At 43.1% G+C, this 24,807-nt stretch overlaps 1 protein-coding gene across 3 annotated transcripts in view; it reads right to left on the reverse strand.

Annotated features, from left to right (window-relative positions):
* LOC109885848 (two pore calcium channel protein 2-like) overlaps positions 1 to 20,520 on the reverse strand; it is a 34,358-nt gene extending 13,838 nt beyond the window's left edge. The window contains exons 1-24 of one of the 3 annotated variants that reach the window (XM_020477642.2): positions 20,044 to 20,520; positions 12,783 to 12,838; positions 12,572 to 12,648; positions 12,076 to 12,253; positions 11,809 to 11,925; positions 11,576 to 11,682; positions 9,611 to 9,683; positions 9,215 to 9,314; positions 9,043 to 9,108; positions 8,873 to 8,937; positions 8,655 to 8,764; positions 8,490 to 8,571; positions 8,299 to 8,385; positions 8,012 to 8,131; positions 7,709 to 7,897; positions 7,244 to 7,293; positions 6,801 to 6,900; positions 6,244 to 6,315; positions 6,009 to 6,082; positions 5,775 to 5,868; positions 5,256 to 5,338; positions 4,755 to 4,836; positions 4,544 to 4,635; positions 2,565 to 3,613 (exon numbers count right to left, since the gene is read on the reverse strand). In XM_020477642.2, the coding sequence (XP_020333231.1) occupies positions 3,538 to 3,613; positions 4,544 to 4,635; positions 4,755 to 4,836; positions 5,256 to 5,338; positions 5,775 to 5,868; positions 6,009 to 6,082; positions 6,244 to 6,315; positions 6,801 to 6,900; positions 7,244 to 7,293; positions 7,709 to 7,897; positions 8,012 to 8,131; positions 8,299 to 8,385; positions 8,490 to 8,571; positions 8,655 to 8,764; positions 8,873 to 8,937; positions 9,043 to 9,108; positions 9,215 to 9,314; positions 9,611 to 9,683; positions 11,576 to 11,682; positions 11,809 to 11,925; positions 12,076 to 12,253; positions 12,572 to 12,648; positions 12,783 to 12,838; positions 20,044 to 20,149 (2,256 nt within the window). In that variant the 5' untranslated portion in view covers positions 20,150 to 20,520 and the 3' untranslated portion in view covers positions 2,565 to 3,537. Of the gene's footprint in view, positions 1 to 2,564; positions 3,614 to 4,543; positions 4,636 to 4,754; positions 4,837 to 5,255; positions 5,339 to 5,774; positions 5,869 to 6,008; positions 6,083 to 6,243; positions 6,316 to 6,800; positions 6,901 to 7,243; positions 7,294 to 7,708; positions 7,898 to 8,011; positions 8,132 to 8,298; positions 8,386 to 8,489; positions 8,572 to 8,654; positions 8,765 to 8,872; positions 8,938 to 9,042; positions 9,109 to 9,214; positions 9,315 to 9,610; positions 9,684 to 11,575; positions 11,683 to 11,808; positions 11,926 to 12,075; positions 12,254 to 12,571; positions 12,649 to 12,782; positions 12,839 to 20,043 lie in introns of those variants that run through there. The other 2 variants (XM_031809181.1, XM_031809185.1) reach the window with 2 other exon arrangements.
* Positions 20,521 to 24,807: the final 4,287 nt, after the last annotated feature.

Raw genomic sequence — 24,807 nt, forward strand, 5'->3', positions numbered from 1 at the left:
GTGGGGTGGCATTTCTTTGGTGGGCCGCACAGCCCTCCATGTGCTCGCCAGAGGTAGCCTGACTGCCATTAGGTACCGAGATGAGATCCTCAGACCCCTTGTGAGACCATATGCTGGTGCGGTTGGCCCTGGGTTCCTCCTAATGCAAGACAATGCTAGACCTCATGTGGCTGGAGTGTGTCAGCAGTTCCTTCAAGAGGAAGGCATTGATGCTATGGACTGGCCCGCCCGTTCCCCAGACCTGAATCTAATTGAGCACATCTGGGACATCATGTCTCGCTCCATCCACCAACGCCACGTTGCACCACAGACTGTCCAGGCATTGGCGCATGCTTTAGTCCAGGTCTGGGAGGAGATCCCTCAGGAGACCATCCGCCACCTCATCAGGAGCATGCCCAGGCGTGGTAGGGAGGTCATACAGGCACGTGGAGGCCACACACACTACTGAGCCTCATTTCGACTTGTTTTAAAGACATTACATCAAAGTTGGATCAGCCTGTAGTGTGGTTTCCCACTTTAATTTTGAGTGTGACTCCAAATCCAGACCACCATGGGTTGATAAATTTGATTTCCATTGATAATTTTTGTGTGATTTTGTTGTCAGCACATTCAACTATGTAAAGAAAAAAGTATTTAATAAGAATATTTCATTCATTCAGGTCTAGGATGTGTTATTTTAGTGTTCCCTTTATTTTTTTGAGCAGTGTATATATGTATATATATATAAAAAAAATTGGGGGGGGGGTGTTCATTTAATAAAGTACGATGAACACTTTCCACTTATTCAATTGACGACGGACGTAACACCCAGCCAACCTCAGTGACTGAACAAACAACAGGGTCAACAAACTATGGTCTGGTAAAGAAACACACTGCAGTGATATAGTAGGTTCCTAGGGGATGTAATGACTATTAATGCCTGCATACATCCATCTGCCCAGCCTGCATTCCTTTACCACAGTGGTCCCCAAACTGTGGCCCCAGAGCTAGCCTGTGAAGGGCTTGATTTTGTTGGATTTAAGGAACTCAATCCGGCTTTCAACTTACCCCTGAACGTTGCTGTAATAGTAGAATGCACAGGGTGCAATTTCGAAATTGGGTAGTGCATCATCAGTTCCTCTTGTCATGTTAGACATTGCAGACCCTAAATATTTATTTATAGTCAGAAATGTACAGATCAATTAGCCCATGTCAGCTAACATTTTTTATTTATTTTATTTTTTAGCCCATTGATTCTGTTGTCAATGTTTGAGTCACTCAAATATCACAAACACATAAGACATAGTGGAATGTGGAGAATTCCAGGAAATGTACTTTAATGTTCTCTGCACCACACCATGACAAAATGTGGGAAATTGCTGGAAATTAGCATTAAACCTGCAACATTTTCTCTCCGCCAACAAGAGGAGTGTGAACAGTTTGTGTCATGAACAGTGCTTGTGCCAATATAAAGTGGGGAGGGGATGTTCCCCAATGCTGGAAAGGGGGCCTGAGTAAAAGAGTTTAGGGACCTCTGCTCTACCACACATCACCTAGGCCTATCCCTCCTGCTAGTGTTGGCATTCCAGGCAGCCAGGCTATGTTGACCTAATCTGTCCTCATCAAGCTGGGTAAACAGGAGTGTGTGGTGTTCATTAGTCTGCCGGACTCATTAACCACCTGCTTCTAATTATCTCTAATCATGCCATTCTGCACATCTTGCTGTGGGGTGTAGAGAAAATGTTTTCGTTTTAGAACCATTCTGCACATCTTGCTGTGGGGTGTAGAGAAAAAAATGCAATTCTACAAAATTTGCCATCGGGCAGAATTATTTTTATTACACATTTTGCCATCGGGTGGAGGAAAATGTTTGCCGTTTTTATATTGATAACTGATGATCAACGGGCCTCTGTTTGGTAATTTGACGTTGCTTACTACAAGTTTAGATAGTCTTTCGGCCGGCTAACTTACCAATAAGAAAAAACATGTCATGGGCTAATTGTGTGACTTCTGATGCACAACCAAATATCTAAATTGTGTATTGTATTACTCTAACTCTCAACAGTAAGTTGAGACCCTGAGTTTCCCCCGGAAATAATTCAAATTGGTCGGCGTACCTTCAAAAATGGGGGCCGCCAGTTACCCATCCCTGTTCTAGAATCTAGAAATCACTACTCTGAAAAGACTCAAAGAGAAGCGTCCAGATAGCCCATCACAGGCTAGCTAGCCGACATCATATCTCAATGGTCTGTCATGTTGTCGTGAAATGAGCTTTTAACCAGACATGTCCCTACCTTCTTATGTGGTTGTGGACAGGGTTTGTGGTAAGGCCTTTGCACGAGCCCAAACTCACCAAGAGGAAAAGCAAACAAATAGTGGGAAGAGAAGAGGAGGTCAGAGCTTTGATGTCAGGTCCTCTGGAGGTTGGCTTGTTTGCCCTAGTCTGTTTCCAGTAAACATGATGCTTGAGTGTGTGGGGTGTGGAGTGTCAACACCAGTGTGTGTGTGTGTGTGTGTGTACTCTATTAGCATAGAACCACAGAACAAACCCAGGGGGAAATGCCTAGAACGGTGCCATGCCTTGATCACCGTAATTATCTTCCTGATTGCATTTTATTATGACGTTGGAAAACATGCCATTTTTATTCTTCTCAAAAACACATGTTTCTCCTGCTTCCCTTCAGGTAGAATAACAGTTCTCCATTCCATGCCATTCTATACCATTCTAATACATTCCGCAGTGTGAGCAGGATTCCTCAGTCAAGACTTGCATGCCCCGGGGAGAGCTAATAACCCTTATCTGAAATGACCATCACCAAGATGCATCAGCAGGAAATCTTCATTCACGCTTATCACTAACTAGCCTGACCTGATGAGTGAGGAGGAGGGAGATATCAGTTGGTGGTTATGGCCGGAAGACCCGAGAGGGTCTCAGAAAACACACAACACCTTCAAACTGATTGCAACAGTCAGGTAATTATGGAACTTCAAGATTAAATTGTTGCTATAGCGATTCGGGAGAGAATTGACCCAATGCAACAACAACAAAAACACAAGGGCAGGCCTTGTCTAAAAATGAGTTTCACATATTTGAGAGAATCTTTTCCAGCCGTGCTAAACACATATTTCATCATTTATATAACAGTCACTGAGATAAAAACCCCTATTTCTTTATTTAGCTAAAGGCAAAATCCTATTTACATTGCAAGGCAGGTAAGCAAAAAAAAACGCTTTCATGACAAATATACGGATAAAAACTAGTCCTTTCCCCCTTTTTACTCCCTTAAATAATTCAATCATTCCATGAAGAACAGTGGTGTGTTTTGTTTGCCACCAAACAAAAGTAATAACGGGAGCTCCCGAGTGGCGCAGTTGTCCAGTGGTTTGAGTGCAAAAAAACATACAAAATGTGACAACATATAGGACTAATCAGAATTGAGAATTGAGCCTAACAATATAGTCTCTCGTGCTTTTGAGTCCCTGCCATTCACACAGACATACGTGATAGCCAGTAAAGGCCCTGTTAATTTTGGATTGGCCTAGTCGGACATAGGGTCATCAGCTGAGGTGCAGGTGAGGGTGCTGGTGGAGTTGGGTGAGCAGTTCCTCCTCTGTAGGCTCCTGAATTTGTTCTCTGGAAGGTACAGTGGAGTTTTAAAAAGACAGGACACCAAACAGTGTCAAGAGACACACAGCGAGTTGAAGCGAAGCACGCTCATGCAGGCGGCTGCCGTAGTCCACAACGTGCATTTAGGGATGGGCATTAAGGGTCCCTGCTAAACATATCAACAGCACTTTCGGGCAAATAGTTCAGCGACATGCGTTTAGTTGATCGAGTGGGTTAAAAAAGGGTGGGCGGATGTTTTTGCGACCAATTATATTAGTGATGTGGTACAAATTGATACAGTTACATATCGCAATATTATTTTTGACGATTTTTACCAAATAAAGTGCTAGTTGGCTGTACCTGCACCTGAACACCTAAGCTGTGCCTGCGCCTATCCTATAAATAGTGAGCCAAGATGTTTCCAGCGCTTTTATATCTTTGACTGATCATGGCTCTCTCTCGTCACTCTGCAACAGACATGGCGAACAATATGTTTGGAACATCGAATCGCAACGTCGCAATAAAATCGCGAGAATTGCAATACACATCGAATCGGGCACCTAAGTATTATGATAATATCGTTAGGTCCTTGGTAATTCCCAGCCCTAAATGATATAATGCATTATCTGCAAGCAAGGTCCTGAAGAAATACATGCCATTTTCCAGTTTGTTATCAGAAAGCTCACCAGACACAATTGCCCAGACAAAAGCATTTCTGAATATTTGTTTTGGGGGAAAGTGATTCAGCATTGAAACGCGAGGAGCCAACGAACACGGTTTAAGGCAGTTCACAGAGAACTGACAGAACCGCTGACAGTGAGGGTATCCCAGTTCGTGACTGACCTCTAGGCCTAAAACCCAAACACCAGAAAGTAGGAATATGCAACCCACTCAGACAACAAACAGGAACAAAAAGAGCCAGAGTTAAAAAGCAGCTGCAGAGCTGCAGACCCCTACCTAAACATGAGCTGGACGGTAGTCTCATAACCTGTCCGCTCAACGTCCGCCACCGAACACATGACACTCCGGTCCCACTTATAGATGAAGTTCTGTTACATAAAACAGAGGTATCGTGGCGTTTTACATGTTTTGTTTTTTCCCACCCCAGAAACATCTTGCACTTAAAACACAGTAAGTACAAATCAGGCCAGCGTAAGTTCATACATACCTCCAAGATGAGAGCCACAAACAAGTTGACCCACATGACAGAGGAGGTAAGCCACCAGGAGACAAAGTAGACCTTGGACCACCTGGGAGGAGAGAAGAAACCTGATCAACTGTTTACATGGACACATCACCATTACCCATAATCACTGTTTTATAAACGGAGCCCCATGCACAATTAACTTGTCTTCGTCCTCTTTAAGCAGGACAAATAATGACTATGCCCCCACTCCTACATGCATTTTCACCGTTACTAGCCTTGTCCTGAGTTGGGTACAAAAGCTTGTTTAACCAACCAAACAGTTGCAATTTTTTAGGGAACAACTGAAATGAGATAAATATTATGAAGCGGGAGCTCATTAAATAAGGCACGGCCCCAGAAAATGAAAAGGACTCATGTGCTTCAGCGTCAACTGCTGCCCTCTAGTGGAAGGAGAAACAAAGTGAAGCATCTGACAGTTGGATCATAAGACTCATGTATTGATGTGTATTACAGTTGGCTTACTGTGTGGTGTATCTGGTGTAGGCATCCATGAACACTTGCCAGTTATTCACCACCATGACGTTGTAAAGGAGGACGAGGGAAGACTGAGCAAAACAGAGGGAGAGAGGAGAACGAAAACAGAGGTTTGTGTCCACTCTCTCAACATTTAGACCCAATTTAAAGACTAATTGGATTGACCGGGACTGAAATGTCAACATACCTATATAATACCACGGTGGGTATCTTTTAAAAGTTACTTCAGTGCATTATCCCTTTGAGAGGTTACCCCCACAACACCAGCCTTCCCAGTCAGAGCCAGTACAGATGAGTCACAGATAGAATGCCAACCATGTGTTTTACTGTTTCATTCCCTCCAAAGCCCATTCTCATTAAACCAGTCTCTTATGACAGTAGACAGGGCTATGCAGAGAATGCTATCGTTAAAGTCAGAATGTTCGCCTTGAGCTAAGCCTCCGTGTTCTCTGCCTATGATTTGGCTTCAGGGACTGGCAGAGTGAGAGATGAGAGAAGGGTACCCACAGCAAAGTCGTCAAAGTTGTTTGGCCAGTAGCCCAGCTGCTCGTAGGAACCACACTCCACGGTGATGTTCGTCATACTGGAATTGGACATCACACTGTAGAGGAATAGATACAAATCAACTTCAATTACCTCACACAGTAAACACATTAAAACAGCCACATTAGCTACTGTATGAGGCCATTGCTACCTTTGAATAGTGTACAAGCGTTCAAATACATCATTGTCAAAGTGTACCTCCTCTGCCCTGGAGCTGTGATGGCTCCCTGGAACAGCCAGATGCCAAGGACAGCAAACACGTAGAACACCACCTAAAGAAGAACGAGGTGCAAAAACACAGATAGATGTTAGCTGTTATAGGGAATCCATGACGTCCAGCAAACAGACGCCTAGTGTATAGACATGCATTTCAAATGACTAGTTGGATGTGAGCACAAAAGAGAAGAAAAACAAGTGCCGTTGAGTCACTCACCACTAGTATTCCTGCAAAAGCTCGGAGGTTTTTCACCAGGTCAACCAAAGTACTCGCTATGAGGGCCATCAGCTAAAAGAGGCATTAAGGATGACTGTTTCTATAGTGTAATACCAACACGCATAACCAGAGATGATAAAGACATTGGCTGTACCGGCATGAATTTACAACAATACAAATCTATTGACATACCGGTACACCAAAATAGAGCAAAAGTCCAGCAATAAACCATTTCCACCATTAGGTGGAGCCAAATACGTCTCATCTCATTGAATTATCATTATTTGTTTACTTAACCTTTATTTATCTCGGCAAATCAGTTAAGAAAAATTCTTATTTACAATAACGGCCTACCCCGGCCAAACCCAGACGACGCTGGGCCAATAGTGCGCCGCCCTATGGGACTCCCAATCACGGCCGGATGTGATACAGCGTGGATTTGAACCGGGGACTGTAGTGACGCCTCTTGCACTGAGATGCAGTGCCTTTGACCGCCGCGGCACTTGGGAGGCCCAAAACGACGACACTACTTCTCCCCAGCGGCACCACTTCCTCACCTTGATATCAGGGATGATTCGGAGGAAACGGACGACGATGAGCATGTTGACCAGACGCACCATCTCCCACAGAGACATCAGGCCACGCGACGCTGGGTTCCTGGGACAACCACACCACAAAGGTTTATTCAATCTCACAGTGCTACTTAGTTACTTATCGTTCATCCATCGTAGTGTTTTACTCAGTAACACTCTTCCTCTGCTATGTTTATCATGTGCATCACCATGTACCATATCTATATGTCCATGTTTCTATTCCTGTTTTCAACCCTCCCCATATATCTGTGTGTGTGTGTGTGTGTGTGTGTGTGTGTGCGTAAACAAAGTTACTCTTTCATCACGATTGTAACTGTATATACAAATGAGCACCATCCTTCAAGACAATTTCCTTATACAGAATATATTTGTTGAGCGAGAAATATGACCGAAGTGAAGACACCAACCATTTAGGAAACGGAAGCCTGTAGGTGGCAAAAATGGTGATCTGAAGGACCTGTAAAAGAAAAAAATCAAATACTTTTGAGTTCTATTACCAAGACAGAAATATGCTTAAAAAGGGCAGTATGTAGCTTTTTGGGGGGGCGACCGGACCAAATTCACATAGAAATGTGAGTTATAGATCTGAGAAGCGGTAGATCCATTCGATGTGCACTTTTGCTATGCTCCCCGTTAAGTTACGTTTTAGCGAACGTCTTTTCTCTTTGGGTTTTGTACACCAGCTTCAAACAGCTGAAAATACAAGATATTTGGTTCATGAAAATACATTTCAGAACAGTTTAGATTGCGCAATAATTCTCTACACACTATACATTGTTAAAATGAAATTAGGAGAAGCATTGAAATGGGCGAGTGATTTCTACATATTGCACCTTTTTAATATGTTTCCTTTCATTTACAGAATACCTTACCAGAAGGCAAACTGTGAGAAGTCCATCAAATATATTGTTTCTGTATGACAAGTAGCCTCTCCACCCAAAGGCTAATATCTTTAGACTCATCTCCATCAGGTAGTATAGAATAAAGAAGCAGTTAATAACTTCCATGTAGTAGTCATCCCGCTCTGCAATGGACTTCTCAGAGTCAAGCACCAGTATGGTCTGCAACACACACAGAGAGAGAGAAACAGAGAGACCAAACAAGTTGAGCCTCGGTCTAATATGATGGACACGCAAAATACAGGCTCGACATCCTGTCTGTTCCGAAGGTCTTACACAGATGCACATGACATTGGCCAGGGCCACGGCGTTGCCCACTACCGTAACATAGTAGTGGCTGAAAAGCAACTGAAGCCCCTGGAGGAGTGAGGAGTTGTACTCTGGCTTCGGAGGGTGCTGCAGGAGAAAGACAATGAAGACTCGTCAAATCACACAGGAGCAATCCAGCTATCATTTAGACAAGTAAAATAAGACAGTTTAGAACCGACATTGACGTTAAATCCATTCCAGTAACATTGATCCAGTGGAGGAGCGCAGAGCAGTTAATGAGATGTGGCAACCACCTCTTTGATGCGGTCCTTGTCCAGCTCGTCAAAAAGCCTCCGGAAGGCCTCCCACTGGATAAAGCCATCAGACAACTGCTGCACTCTCTACACAGAGAGAGAGAGAGAAAGAGAGAGGCACATTCAAAGGGAGCTATATTCAAATGTTTATCCAACGCGTTCTAAAGATTTGCACCGTAGTCCTTTCTCACCTTGATGATGGCTTGTCTGTAGTAGGACTTCATTTGTACCCTCGCCATGACCTGCAAAGAGGCATCCACCCGCACACGCTCTCTGGGGGGAACAAGATGTAAGGCCATTCAGTGTGTGTGTATCTGTGTGTGTAGGGCTACGGGTAAGAGAATGAGCAGTCTTACACATGCTCCTCTGAGTGTGTAGCGTCCTGACCCCGCCCCTGGCAGAACATGACCTCAAAGGCAGCTCTGACGCCCAGTCTCCTCCTTAGGATGGACGCCTGGACAGACATCTGCCACAAGAGAACAGTTTCTTCATGATTACCTATGGGGTTTACACTGTACCTTAAAATGGTCTGATATTTAAATCATATCAAATGCAATGGCAGTCTTAAACTCACCAGCAGGTATCCCCTGAACTGGTTGTAAACGATGGCAGTTAGCAAGTTCATCAAGAAGTAGGTTCCTGGGAGCATGTAAATAAGACAAATTATCAACCTATTGTGTTACCACTCAATCCGTTTCATATTTTCCGTGTCTCTTAACAGTTCATTTGGTGGCTAGTTCTTACCGAAACCACTGAAGAGAATGAAGAAGATGGAGTATCCTCGGTTTAAGGAATAGGCCGGAATCATCACTTAAAAAAAAAACAACAACACGAAAACAGATTTAGGTGGAGAAGACATCTGTAAATTATTCAGCAGGAAATATGTTTAATTCACTATGACCTACAGTGGACTTACCATCAGGGTTATTGGCTGTAGTGAGGAGCACCAAGAGAGAGGAGAGAGACGTCGGCAAGTCTCTGAAGTAGGCCTCCCACTCCCCATTTTGCTTAGGATTCTAGGGACAAAAGAGGTAATACGGAGATATTTAAGTCCCTTATAACAACAATGCTAAATGGACATTCATCGTGCGTTATCCTGGTCTTAATGGTCACGTGAGGGCGAGTTACTGTACAGGTCTTTATTTAGACAAGTGTAATATGACACATCTACCACAGGTTGGTGTTAAAAGCTCTGTTAAAGCCTGTACCACCGGGGTGAATAAAACTGTCGTGCGGTAAGGTAAAAAAGGGCACATTCTGTCTTGAGAACTGGGCGTCAACAGAACAGCCAGCAGGGTGGAACAGGGTGTACCTCTCCTTTAGCAAAGAGCAGCATGCCAATCATGGTGAAGAGGCAGAGGTGGAGGGCCAGGAGCAGGATAACACTGGGAGGTGTGAGAGAGAGGAGTGGTGCATTAGACACCTCTGCAATGACAGTCAGGCCTATATACAGTGGGGAGAACAAGTATTTGATACACTGCCGATTTTGCAGGTTTCCCTACTTACAAAGCACGTAGAGGTTGGTAATTTTTATCATAGGTACACTTCAACTGTGAGAGACGGAATCTAAAACCAAAATCCAGAAAATCACATTGTATGATTTTTATGTAATTCATTTGCATTTTATTGCATGACATAAGTATTTGATACATCAGAAAAGCAGAACTTAATATTTGGTACAGAAACCTTTGTTTGCAATTACAGAGATCATACATTTCCTGTAGTTCTTGACCAGGTTTGCACACACTAAAGCAGGGATTTTGGCCCACTCCTCCATACAGACTTTCTCCAGATCCTTCATGTTTCAGGGCTGCACTGGGAAATATGGACTTTCAGCTCCCTCCAAAGATTTTCCATTTGGGTTCAGGTCTGGAGACTGGCTAGGCCAGGACCTTGAGATGCTTCTTACGGAGCCACCCCTTAGTTGCCTTGGCTGTGTGTTTCAGGTCGTTGTCATGCTGGAAGACCCAGCCACGACCCATCTTCAATGCTCTTACTGAGGGAAGGAGGTTGTTGGCCAAGATCTTGCGATACATGGCCCCATCCATCCATCCTCCCCTCAATACGGTGCAGTCGTTCTGTCCCCTTTGCAGAAAAGCATCCCCAAAGAATGATGTTTCCACCTCCCTGCTTCACGGTTGGGATGGTGTTCTTGGGGTTGTACTCATCCTTCTTCTTCCTCCAAACACAGCGAGTGGAGTTTAGACCAAAAAGCTCTATTTTTGTTTCATCAGACCACATGACCTTCTCCCATTCCTCCTCTGGATCATCCAGATGGTCATTGGCAAACTTCAGACGGGCCTGGATATGCGCTGGCTTGAGCAGGGGTGACCTTGCGTGCGGAGCAGGATTTTAATCCATGATGGCGTAGTGTGTTACTAATGGTTTTCTTTGAGACTGTGGTCCCAGCTCTCTTCAGGTCATTGACCAGGTCCTGCCGTGTAGTTCTGGGCTGATCCCTCACCTTCCTCATGATCATTGATGCCCCACGAGGTGAGATCTTGCATGGAGCCCCAGACCGAGGGTGATTGACCGTCATCTTGAACTTCTTCCATTTTCTAATAATTGCGCCAACATTTGTTCCCTTCTCACCAAGCTGCTTGCCTATTGTCCTGTAGCCCATCCCAACCCTGTGCAGGTCTACAATTTTATCCCTGATGTCCTTACACAGCTCTCTGGTCTTGGCCATTGTGGAGAGGTTGGAGTCTGTTTGATTGAGTGTGTGGACAGGTGTCTTTTATACAGGTAACGAGTTCAAACAGGTGCAGTTAATACAGGTAATGAGTGGAGAACAGGAGGGCTTCTTAAAGAAAAACGAACAGGTCTGTGAGAGACGGAATTCTTACTGGTTGGTAGGTGATCAAATACTTATGTCATGCAATAAAATGCAAATGAATTACTTAAAAATCATACAATGTGATTTTCTGGATTTTTGTTTTAGATTCCATCTCTCACAGTTGAAGTGTACCTATGATAAAAATTACAGACCTCTACATTTTTTGTAAGTAGTAAAACCTGCAAAATCGGCAGTGTATCAAATACTTGTTCTCCCCACTGTACATATACAAGTATATTAGGGTGCCCTATGTGGGTCTCACATGTACTGAAACAAGAGTGAATCATGTATGTATATAACCCTAAATATACCCTACGGTACAGTTTTAGGGACCTACGTATGTGATCACAGAAGTGAGAGCATTTTGAGGTTGACGATAATTGTAAAGCTGTGAAGGGAAGGTATGAGATTGAAGAAAGTGTTGGTGGCAAACACAATTACCTGGCTATCTCTGGGAGGGTCCGCTTGATGCACTTCAAGGTTTTCTTCATCAGGGAGGAGTTTTGAAGGAGGAAGAACGGCCGAATGAGTCTCCTAACTCGCAAGTTCTGCCGTCGACAACAAAAGGGAAGGAGCAACATTCCATTCGAATCTTTGCATTACAAAACCATGTCTTTATGAACTGTTAAATATTACAGAGGATGTTTAAACCAACATTTGGAATATCCTCTCACCTGATCACAATACATGCTCAATGTCAACGCCCAATCAATTACAGACGCTGAGACGGCCAAGATGTAGACAATCAACCACTTGCACTTCCGAAACTCCTCCCAACCAATCAAGTAGCTCTAAGAACAATATAATATATTCCGTTAGAGTCATATCTATTTTTATTGCAAATAAAGACACAAAGGGGATTTTCATGTAGACTTATTGTTGCCCATCTACTGTGGGTCTCTTCCCCGTTGGCATTGGCAGAAACATGGTCTGATGGTTACCTTGGTAGCAAAGTCAATGGCAAAGATGACGAGGCAGACTATCTCTATGCCCTCTGTCAGGCCACAGGGGGGCTCCCAGGGGGTAGGTCTGAAGCGAGGGTCTGATGTGTAGGAGAAGGACGAGGGCCTCTCGATGAAAGCCAGCATCAAGACGACCGCAATAGTCAGGCCCAGCCCCCTGAGCAACACATACAGTCGTTTAACAATGACACAAAACCCGTGGGGGGTGGGGTTCAAACATCTGGCTGAGAACGAGAAGGGTGATGGTTGGCTTCACTGTCAAAAAAGTGCTCTTCTCACTACACCTAACCACAGAGGAAGCTAAGACAGGACAGAGTTAAGACATAGCCATGCTGAGTGTGGTCACACACTGCAGTGAGATACAATGCAGAGGGGATATAATGACATCCTTCAGAGGATAGGACCAATATAAGAATAGAAACGTGCAGAACAATCCAAAACAATATACTTTGACTCGCGACAGTAGTAGACTTACCATTGCCATATCCTGGAGTAGTACCACCTGTACAGACGTAACGAGTTTGCATCCACTCTATGATTGATGGATCGGTACTGTAGAACGAGAAACACATTTCATTGTTTTGAAACCGCAGTTTAGGGGTAGTTCCTAATCCACACCAGTCATACAAACAATATATGTCAATCAGTTACAGCGACAGTTCATACAGAGGATATATATGTTTCACCTGTATGGCGTCCTCAATAAACACGACAGCTTGCTGGAGGTAGAGATCCTCATCACCTGTGTATGAGGAGAGGGAAATGATTACGCTTGTACATTGTCAAAAGCACATGCTGTGAAGCAATAGTTGTTCTCAAGCAAATAAAGTCATACTCTGTATTTGGTTGAAAACAAAACATTGAAAACAAACCTGTCTACCTATCTGTCGCTTTTCTCAAGCAAATGAATAAACCCCAACCAAAAGAAAATGTGCATCTCGTGATCACCTTTTATCAGTGGCCACTGATTCGACAACAAAAACCAGCGCAGTCAGTTCCAGAGTTCAAAGTCTGAGCCCATATCCTAATCCTACAGTAGGCCTGTGTGCATGTGTATGCAGTAAACTTCAACACTAGCATGTCTGAATTCATCTTAGTCGTTCAAATATATCCAATTGAATTAGATCCGAGCCTGGACGAATAGTGTGCTCCAAACATCCCTCGCCAGGTCAGATTAAATTAGCTACTGATTCCAGGCATTTTTCCACAGAGCTCATTACACATCTAAATGTCAACTGAACCCTCTTACATTTACTGGACTGTCACTTCAATTCAATTATCATTTTCAGTTTAAATCCAATTCATGAAGCTATTCTGATCTGTGTTAAGAAGCCATATCGTCTCCTGGATTTGTCTTTGTCTCCATTTGTCCCCCTTCAAATGAGTGAATTGGGTCTATTTCAGCCACACCCATTGCTGACAGGTGAATAAAATTGAACACACCACCATGCAATCTCCATAGGCAAACATTTGTAGTAGAATGGCCCGTACTGAAGAGCTCAGTGACTTTCAACGTGGCACCGTCATAGGATGACAACTTTCGAACAAGTCAGTTTGTCAAATTTCTGCCCTGCTAGAGCTTCCCTGGTCAGTGCTGTTATTATGCAGTGAAAACGTCTAGGAGCAACAGCGGCTCAGCCGCGAAGTGGTAGTCCACACAAGCACACAGAATGGACCCGCCGAGTGCTGAAGAGCATAGCCCGTAAAAATTGTCTTTCCTCGGTTGCATCACTCAGTACCGAGTTCCAATCTGCCTTTGAAAGCAACGTCAGCACAAGAACTGTTGGTCCGGAGCTTCATGAAATGGATTTCCATGGCCGAGCAGCCGCACACAAGCCTAAGTTCACCATGCACAATGCCAAATTTGGGTGGAGTGGTGTAAAGCATTCTTTTTTACAATGACGGCCTACCCCGGCCAAACGACGCTGGGCCACTACAACCACATCATATGTCATCACTCATCGTGGCTGTCTCTGACAGGGCAGCTTTTCTCAAAAGCATTCCTCAATTTGCTGCCAAAGAAAACTTCCTGTCAATGATTTCCACTGTCACCAAGCATCTTAAAGATTTTTTATAAACACATTGTGGACCACTCAAATTGAGTTTTGAGACATTAAAAACAATTGGTAACACTTTTCTTGAAGCATAGGGTCATAACACCTTATTACACGGTCATAACCATGTCATAACATGTTATAACAGTTGGCGTAACATATCATATAACCTGACATAACATTGTCACAACACTGTCATGACACATTTATATGTGTTGTGACATATTATGTAATCTTATGACTGGTTATGACACCTACATTAGAGTGCCAAAACTCACAAAACCTACCACACAAGGCAAACCATTCCATTCCAGCATAGCCTACTTGTAAATAGTATGTTAGATAACATTTTCTGAAATTGGCCATTTTATTACCATGGTAATTGCACATACATTGATGTCAAAACATGTGCCTACCCCAATGCTCTGTTTCTGATGACTGGGATGAGTGCAGGAGCCGGACAGCATGTGTGACTTATGACTGATATAGGGTGATGTACGTGATAGGCCTCCAGACAGTAGTAAGCTCTTTAAAAAGTGTGTTTGTTTTTTAAATGTACTTTGTCTGGAGCCCATGTGTCAAATGTAATTCACAATATTTTACTTTAAAAGGCATACTTGACATAAATTCTATAGATCATTAAATGATATATGTATGTATACCGTATATGTGGGGTCTGAAATTATTGACACCCTTGATAAAATTAGCAAAAATGACTGTTTAAAATAAATAATTTAAATACTGAGCTATACTGTATGCTCAACAAATGGGGAAATTATATTATTTTATACTAATACAATTGTTCAGAGAAAAAAAATGTGCTTAACAAGTAATACTTTTTTTCTCTCAAAAAGGTAGGGGTAAAACGTATTCAAATAAATAGCTAGGTAGCTAGCAAGCTATTGTACATGAATAGTTGAGAGCTAACATTAGCTATATGTAAATGTAATTGATTTTAATGTGTTAGCTATTGGTCTTAGATTTGAGTGTATCTTTCTGTAGCGGTATTACCGCATGTTGTATACCCTACTCTGATTTCTCTTCTTGTATTTTTCAGAGAAAGGAGCTAGCTCATGCATCTGTATCCATTGTGGAGGTGAAGACTTTGAGGGAGGCTGCCATTAAACACACTTCGAGTCTAACTTCCTGTGTGTGACCCAAAGACAGGTGGCCAGCCCTGTTTCAGCCCACTCACGTCAAAATGACAGTTGAATGACAATAACCAATAATGAATGTAACGATTGTTGTCTTGACCTGAGATACTCATCACGGCATCAGTCACAAATCTCTCTCTGTGTCTTTCTCTCACAGATTCCCCACCTTCATGGAGAAGCTGGACCATTACAAAACCGCTGTCCTTGTTCAAGATGTAATGGTATTTATATTTTCAAATGTAAAATGTATTATACTAGTCAATATGAGAGGAGGTGCTGCAAAGGAGATGCAGATCATCCTGGAAATGCTACGGGGTATGCTCTAATGATACAGTCACATTACAGTCAATAATTACATTTTGGAGACAATTTTGTTAATTTGATTGACTGTAGTTGTTATGTTCTGTTAATTACTGATGTCCCCTTTAAGGATGGAGCACGCTTGGTCATGGCAGTGTTGTTCTATGTTATTCTGGTACTAACTCGTTTGAGTAAATGTGAAGCTCCAATTCAATTGCTTGTATTCAGAGTCTTTCTTATTACATAAATAAGTACTAAGTGTTAAGACACTACAATGGCGACGAGGATGATTACCTGCAGTGTGCATCACGAATACAGATGGAGCTCGTAGGAAGAGAGGAAGATGTTGAAGCAGTGAAGACGAGGGGAGAGCTGACGAGAACGAGGCGGCAGATCAAAGACCCGTGGAGCCGGAGGTAAAGAGAATGGCTAGCATCGGGAAAATAGATGTGTTTGATGACGCGCAAGAAAACTGGGCAACTTACATTGAACGACTGGAACAGTACTTCATTGCAAACGACATTGCTGATAACAAGAGAGTACCAGCGTTGTTGAGTTTAATTGGCCCAAAAACGTACCGTTTGCTAAGAGATCTGACAGCCCCTCTGAAGCCCTCAAATAAAACATTCCTAGAGATTGTGGAGATATTGCAATATCACCTATCACCTAAACCACTCCTCATCGCGGAACGTTTTCGTTTCCACAAGAGAGATCAGAATGAGGGGAGGGAGTTGAAGAAACTGTCTGAACATTGCCAGTTTGGAGAGAACCTAAATGACACATTAAGGGATAGATTTGTTTGTGGACTGAAACATGAACACATTCAAAAACGTTTGCTCACAAAATCAGAGCTCACGTTTGCAAAGACGGTTGAAATTGCTGTGGCTATGGAAATCGCGACTAAAGATGCATTTGAGTTGCAAAGTAAAATAAATACTGACCTGTCACAAATTTCCCTGCACAAGTTTTCACGCAGCCGACAGCGCCCGCGTGTGGCCGAAAAATGCAACAGGTGTAACAGAGATGGTCACAGAGCAGAGGACTGCCGTTTCAAAGACGAAATTTGTCACAAATGCAGTAGAAGGGGGCACATTCAAAGAGCATACAAAGCAAAATTCAGTCACAAAAGGAAAACTGAGAAAATGAAAGGGTCTGTGAATGCACTAGCAGAGAACAGTGGCAGTGATTCAGATGAACGATTAATTGGTACAATGGAGTTAAACACAGTGACTTCTCCCAGCAGTAGCATAATATGTGTGACACCAGATATTGAAGGCAAACCCCTCAAAATGGAGCTGGACACAGGATCTGCAGTGTCTATAATTTCCACTACCGTCTACAATGAGCATTTTAAGGCTATCAAGCTGAAGAACACAAATGTGTTGCTGAAGACCTACTCAGGAGAGAGATTGAGCCCAATGGGGGCGTTGCAGGTCAGAGTGCGTTATGGGGGGCAAACACAGCAGTTACAGCTGTATGTGGTGCATGGAACTGGCCCCCCATTATTTTGCAGGGAATGGCTTTCAAAAATAAAGCTGAACTGGTGTGACTTAAATGCTCCACACGTTCCAGTCCAAAGAGAAAGGCACAGACCAAACACTGGAACACTTGCAGAAGAAATACAACACCGTTTTCAGTGATCAGATGGGAACAGTAAAAGGCTTCACAGCAAAACTTGCACTAAGAGATGACGCAACCCCAAAATTCTGCAAAGCCAGATCTGTTCCATACTCCCTGAGACCAAAGGTGGAAGCGGAAATTGATCGCTTGCAGGATACAGGGATCCTGATGAAAGTGGACGGAAGCGAATGGGCCACACCCATAGTTCCTATTGTGAAGAAAGACGGTTCTGTTAGAATGTGTGGGGACTTCAAGGTAACTGTGAATTCAATGTTGCATGTGGACCAATACCCCCTACCACGTCTGGATGACATCTTTGCTGCACTAGCTGGTGGGAAACACTTCAGTAAAATCGATCTGAAACAGGCTTACCTGCAGCTACCGGTGGAAGAGAGCTCCAAACAGTACCTGACAATAAACACACACAAAGGTCGATACAGGTATAAGCGCCTGGTTTTTGGCATTGCATCAGCCCCAGCCATTTGGCAACGAACTATTGACCAGATTTTGCAAGGAATCCCAGGAACCCAGTGTATCCTGGATGACATGATCATAACAGGACGCACCGACAAAGAGCAGAGAAAAACAACTCACAAATCGACAAAGAAGCACTGGAACTAGTGTGGGGCGTCAATAAATTCCATGCATACCTATATGGCAAGCGTTTCACACTGGTTACAGATCACCAGCCGTTGCTTTCCATTTTCAGTCCAAAGAAAGGCATTCCGGCAATAACAGCAGCCAGGTTACAGCGATATGCCCTGTTCCTTGCCAGTCATATGTATGACATTTTGAGTTTAAGCCGTCATCCCTCCACACAAATGCAGATGGATTATCCAGACTGCCGTGTACAAGAGAAAGACAAAGGAGGGTGGATGCAGTGGACATGTTCCATACCGCTCAGCTCGAGGCCCTACCGGTCACAAGCACAGTTATCAAACAGGAGACAAGGAAAGATGTGACCTTGTCAAAAGTGTACACCTACACCATGTCAGGATGGCCAGCTACTGGCAGAAAGGAGCTGACTCCGTATTTCCAGCGGAGAAACGAAATGACAACGTACCAAGGATGTTTGATGTGGGGAATGAGAGTCATGATACCCCAGAAATGCCAACATCTAGTATTGCAGCAACGACATGAAGGTCATGTTGGAATTGTCAAAATTAAGCTGCTCGCAAGGAGCCACTTCTGGAGGCCAGGTCTTGATCAACAGATAGATAATATGGCGAAGAACTGTAGCGGATGTTTGGAAACCCTTCACAGGCCTGCTCCTGTCCCAGTCCACCCATGGGAATGGCCCGTAGAGCCATGGCAGAGAATTCATGTGGACTATGCTGGTTCCTTTGAAAAGCACATGTTTCTGGTTATAGCTGATGCCCATTCCAAATGGCCAGAGGTGTTTTGCACTGACTCCTCCACCTCAGCTCAGACGATAGAGTGTCTCAGAACAACGTTTGCACGCTTCGGTTTGCCGCTGCAGCTGGTAAGTGACAATGCGCAAGTTTTTGTAAGTGACGAGTTTACAAGATTCATGTAAGTAAAATGTAATCAAACACTCAACCTCAGCTCCGTACCACACTGCCACCAATGGGCTGGCAGAACGCTTTGTGCAAACCCTAAAGCAAGGACTCCGTGCAGCAAAACGAGACAAAGGGACTTTGCAAACAAAACTGGCCAAGTTCCTGGCCTCCTACCGAAACACCCCACATGCCACGACAAATGAAAGCCCAGCCGCACTGATGTTCGGGAGGCCTCTCCACACACAGCTGGACATCATGAAGCCAAACAGGCGTAATGAAGTGCTGAACAAACAAGCCAAGATGCTCTCCGATGGCCGGGAGCGCCATCTCCAAACAGGACAGGAAGTGATGGTGCGAGACTACAGAAGAGGAGGGAAATGGACAAGAGGGACCGTACACACACAAACGGGACCCAGAACTTACCAGGTTCAAGTGAGCCCAGACATAATGTGGCGGCGTCACATTAACCAAATGCATTCCACGGAAAACAGCACAACAATCGAGAGAGAACAGGCACAGAGAGATCCTGAGAGTGACACACAGGGAACTGTGGGGCAGTAAAGAGACCCCAGGCTGAAAGAAGGGAACGTGTTGATGAAGGTGCTGCTATAGCAGAAGCTATAGTGGAACAAGCACACACTGATGTTCAGGAGCCTCCAGACAATCCGAGGCGCTACCCAGAACGAAGACACCGTCCACCAGACAGACTAGACTTATAAACAAACAAACAAAACTGTTTAAGTTCAAATTAAAAGATGCAAAATAACTACAACAAGTTCTGGGAAATGTTTCAGTTGTGGTTTGGTAAAGGTAACTCTGATTGTATAAGAGAAGGAATGTTCTGTTCTGTTAATTACTGATGTCCCCTTTAAGGCAGGAGCACCCTTGGTCATGGCAGTGTTGCTCTATGTTATTCTGGTACTAACTCGTTTGAGTAAATGTGAAGCTCCAGTTCAATTGCTTGTATTCAGAGTCTTTCTTATTATATAAATAAGTACTACGTGTTAAGACACTACAGTAGTATATACAACCATTTGAATTACTTCTGATGTCAATGCAACACCGTCCAGAACAGAAGAGACTGGGTGATCAGTGGCCTGATATTATACTACGGTGAAAGGGTAGAGGACCTTATTATTGTCATATGTCACAACAGGTCTAAATATATATGTGTCATGACAGTGTTATGAGCATATCATGACAAGTGATGTCCGCTGTTATGACATTGACTGGTTATGCCCGTGTTATAACATGTTATGAAGCTATGCTTCCAATAGTGTGAACTACTGAAACGCTTACCCCCTTCGACACAGCAATAGTCTGCAGCAACCGAGGACAGACGTCTCGTCTTTGGGGATCCCTTTTCAAGGTGATCATTGTTGTCAGGGTGGGAGTCGTAGTTCATGCTCCCAGTCAGCAGTGGTTCCGATTCCTTTTAGTACATTTGACCTAACTAAGCGAGTGTAAACTTGATTATACAGCACCTGTAACTCGGGTAAAACAAACTCAACCTCCGCCAAGTGTAGATTGTGTAGATTGACAGTTTTAGTAAAGAGAATGAGAACTATACTGTTACTGTCAGAGAGACAGAAAACATGTTATGCTGTCAAAAACGTGTCAGCTCGTTAAATCCATCGTTTTATATTTACAGACAGTTTCTCCACTTAGCTACGACCGTACGGGGAATATGTTTTTAGGAAACGAACTAAACTAGCCTACTCCTCCCTGTGTCCTCGTCCTCAAGTATCACTTTTCACCAGCGGGTGACTCACTGCGCCACTGACCTACACCGCGCGAAACTCAAAAGTTCATCCCCCCCCCCCCCCCCCCCAAAAAAATGCCTCGAGTAGGTCTTAATGTAAAACAATGGTAGTCTACTTTGGCACGGTCTACTTGCACGGTCTAGTGGTACTGTACTTTCTATTGTGTTAGTCAGCAGCCTTTTATGCGCCAATCAAAAGTGGTACGTAAAATACGTTTCTCACTTACTCGTTTTAACCATCAGTTTTCCACTTCCTTTGTAAAATTACCACTTAGGCTCATGTTATACACATGATTGATGATAACAGAACAAACCAAGATATTCTTGTATTCAGTACATGTATACCTCATGTGCTTTATGTATTGATTTGTTGTTAATAAAAAATAATAATAATAAAAATAAATTTTAAAAATTAAAAAGTGCAGTGTGGTGAGCGTACATTTTCCTTTTTATTTAAAATGTCGCCAACAAAACAACAAACAAAGAAAGAAAGAAAGAAACAACCGTGACGCTTACAGGGCTATAGTGCCACTAACAAAAGCCAACTACCCACACTGAAGGAGGGAAAAAGGGCTACCTAAGTATGATTCCCAATTAGAGACAACGATAGACAGCTGTCCCTGATTGAGAATCATACCCAGCCAAAACATAGAAATAAAGAAACATAGAAAACAAAACATAGAATGCCCACTCAAATCACACCCTGACCAAACCAAAATAGAGACATGAAAAGGCTCTCTCAGGTCAGGGCATGACACAAGTCTAAGGGTAGACCTAAAAAATTCTAGCCCCTTGGGTACTGCAATAGAGTTACATTAGAAGTGCCCATCCAAGAAGACTCAAGGGCATTGGCCACGGATAAAATAACATCAAATCACGTTTTATCTACAGTAGGTTTGATTGGACTGATCATGACAACATCATACTTTCAAAATCTTAGCTAGCAGTCATCATCATGAATCAAGTCGACAATCTACTGGGAAATCCTTTTTAATCCTTGTCATATGAAGAGAAATATTTCAAATAAATTATAGATAAAACGTAGCGGTGCTTATCGGCCATAAACATTACACAACAAGTTGGAAATCGCAAATTCAACAATGAGTGGTTTGGAAGGAGTCAGTGGCTAACTGCAAGCATTTAAAAGCAGTCATTAACCTGATATTCAGTGGATTGGCAGTGTGGTCCCAAGTCTAAGATTAAGCGTCTCTTTTCCTAGTTTAAAATGATAAACATTCCACATTGGCCATGCTGTCAATGAAGCATGATTTGTGCCGCGCTCAAAACAACTGTTAACTCAGAACTGCAAAATCTGACTTTAGTGAGTTCAAGACAACTGGGAACCCGGGAAAACGACTGGGAAAATGTGTTTTGAACTTTCATCCAACTCGGAATTGTAAATCGGGAAATCTGGCTTTTTTCTAGAGCTACAACCTGAAGATCACTGACGTCATCATGATTCAACCTTATTTTTTTCAAAGTTCCCAGGTGTCTTGAAAGCACCATAAATCCAGAGAATGCCAGCATTTGATTACAAAGTTTGATGACAAAATTTGCCCACAAAAGGACCGCCGCACCACCTTCCTGTTTAAGTGAGCACAGCACAACAAGTTTAGTCCAAAAATGTATTGTATGCTGCTGCTTAAATTATGTAATATGTCAGGGAGATATGTATACTGTGGCTAAGAAAGTAATACTAAGTGTATGTTGTGTAGTAAGCTGTGCACATGTGCCTAACCCTAATAATTTGGTATATTTTCAACTCTTAATTTTGCCTACTGTTCTGACTTGGTGGTGCACATGTAACCTATAACATGTTTTTGAGAAATGTAATCATCTAATATTGTAAGAGCTTTCATTAATGGGGCAGCAGGTAGCCTAGTGGTTAGAGCGTTGGACTAGTAACCGAAAGATTGCAAGATTGAATCCCCGAGCTGACAAGGTAAAAATCTGTCATTCTGCCCCCGAACAAGGCAGTTAACCCACTGTTCCTAGGCCGTCTTTGAAAATAAGAATTTGTTCTTAACTGACTAGCCTAGTTAAATAAAAAAATGGTCTGCTTATATGCCCCCTTTATTTATTCTATGGTTCTGATTTGGTGTACAGGGAGAACACTATAAGAACGGCCCATGTTCTGAATTCTGTCGCTGTACATTTCAAAAGTGCTGAACAAATAGTTATGACTACATCCATCCTAGCTCGCTCATTAATGTCTTAAATCAATATTATGGATTACCTCTTATCCGCTTGTCGTGCCCCACCAAGATTTACATGCTGTGGTAGTTGTGGTAGTCATTCCCAACCTCCATCTTGGACACCTGTGTATGAAATAACAATACAGTGCCTTGCGAAACTATTCGGCCCCCTTGAACTTTGCGACCTTTTGCCACATTTCAGGCTTCAAACATAAAGATATAAAACTGTATTTTTTTGTGAAGAATCAACAACAAGTGGGACACAATCATGAAGCGGAACGACATTTATTGGATATTTCAAACTTTTTTAACAATTCAAAAACTGAAAAATTGGACGTGCAAAATTATTCAGCCCCCTTAAGTTAATACTTTGTAGCGCCACCTTTTGCTGCGATTACAGCTGTAAGTCGCTTGGGGTATGTCTCTATCAGTTTTGCACATTGAGAGACTGACATTTTTTCCCATTCCTCCTTGCAAAACAGCTCGAGCTCAGTGAGGTTGGATGGAGAGCATTTGTGAACAGCAGTTTTCAGTTCTTTCCACAGATTCTCGATTGGATTCAGGTCTGGACTTTGACTTGGCCATTCTAACACCTGGATATGTTTATTTTTGAACCATTCCATTGTAGATTTTGCTTTATGTTTTGGATCATTGTCTTGTTGGAAGACAAATCTCCGTCCCAGTCTCAGGTCTTTTGCAGACTCCATCAGGTTTTCTTCCAGAATGGTCCTGTATTTGGCTCCATCCATCTTCCCATCAATTTTAACCATCTTCCCTGTCCCTGCTGAAGAAAAGCAGGCCCAAACCATGATGCTGCCACCACCATGTTTGACAGTGGGGATGGTGTGTTCAGGGTGATGAGCTGTGTTGCTTTAACGCCAAACATAACGTTTTGCATTGTTCCCAAAAAGTAAAATTTTGGTTTCATCTGACCAGAGCACCTTCTTCCACATGTTTGGTGTGTCTCCCAGGTGGCTTGTGGCAAACTTTAAACAAAACTTTTTATGAATATCTTTTAGAAATGGCTTTCTTCTTGCCACTCTTCCATAAAGGCCAGATTTGTGCAATATACGACTGATTGTTGTCCTATGGACAGAGTCTCCCACCTCAGCTGTAGATCCCTGCAGTTCATCCAGAGTGATCATGGGCCTCTTGGCTGCATCTCTGATCAGTCTTCTCCTTGTATGAGCTGAAAGTTTAGAGGGACGGCCAGGTCTTGGTAGATTTGCAGTGGTCTGATACTCCTTCCATTTCAATATTATCGCTTGCACAGTGCTCCTTGGGGTGTTTAAAGCTTGGGAAATCTTTTTGTATCCAAATCCGGCTTTAAACTTCTTCACAACAGTATCTCGGACCTGCCTGGTGTGTTCCTTGTTCTTCATGATGCTCTCTGCGCTTTTAACGGACCTCTGAGACTATCACAGTGCAGGTGCATTTATACGGAGACTTGATTACACACAGGTGTATTGTATTTATCATCATTAGTCATTTAGGTCAACATTGGATCATTCAGAGATCCTCACTGAACTTCTGGAGAGAGTTTGCTGCACTGAAAGTAAAGGGGCTGAATAATTTTGCACGCCCAATTTTTCAGTTTTTGATTTGTTAAAAAAGTTTGAAATATCCAATAAATGTCGTTCCACTTCATGATTGTGTCCCACTTGTTGTTGATTCTTCACAAAAAAAATACAGTTTTATATCTTTATGTTTGAAGCCTGAAATGTGGCAAAAGGTCGCAAAGTTCAAGGGGGCCGAATACTATCGCAAGGCACTGTAACTTACCATGTTCAGTGGACTCAGTGGACGTTCACAATTCTTGTGAGATTAAATCAAATCCGCTAAAACCGTTGAGGGAACAAGCAATTGTGAAAGATCCACAGTAAAATGTAATGTTGACTGTTGGATCCCCACCTGATTATCAATGGCTCTGTACTGCCAGGACCAGCGAGTGTTGTAGAGCAATGGCCTGAGGTCAAAGCGGTTGTCATCGGGGCCATCCATAGCTCTCAGTGTGGTAGGATGGTGTCACAGTTGTCATTTTGTGTCTGTTCACAGAATACATCTGGAAGAAGTGTTTCACTTTGGCTGCCCCCTGAAATTTCAATG

Source organism: Oncorhynchus kisutch, linkage group LG3 (assembly GCF_002021735.2).
Source record: "Oncorhynchus kisutch isolate 150728-3 linkage group LG3, Okis_V2, whole genome shotgun sequence".
NCBI classification, from domain to species: domain Eukaryota; kingdom Metazoa; phylum Chordata; class Actinopteri; order Salmoniformes; family Salmonidae; genus Oncorhynchus; species Oncorhynchus kisutch.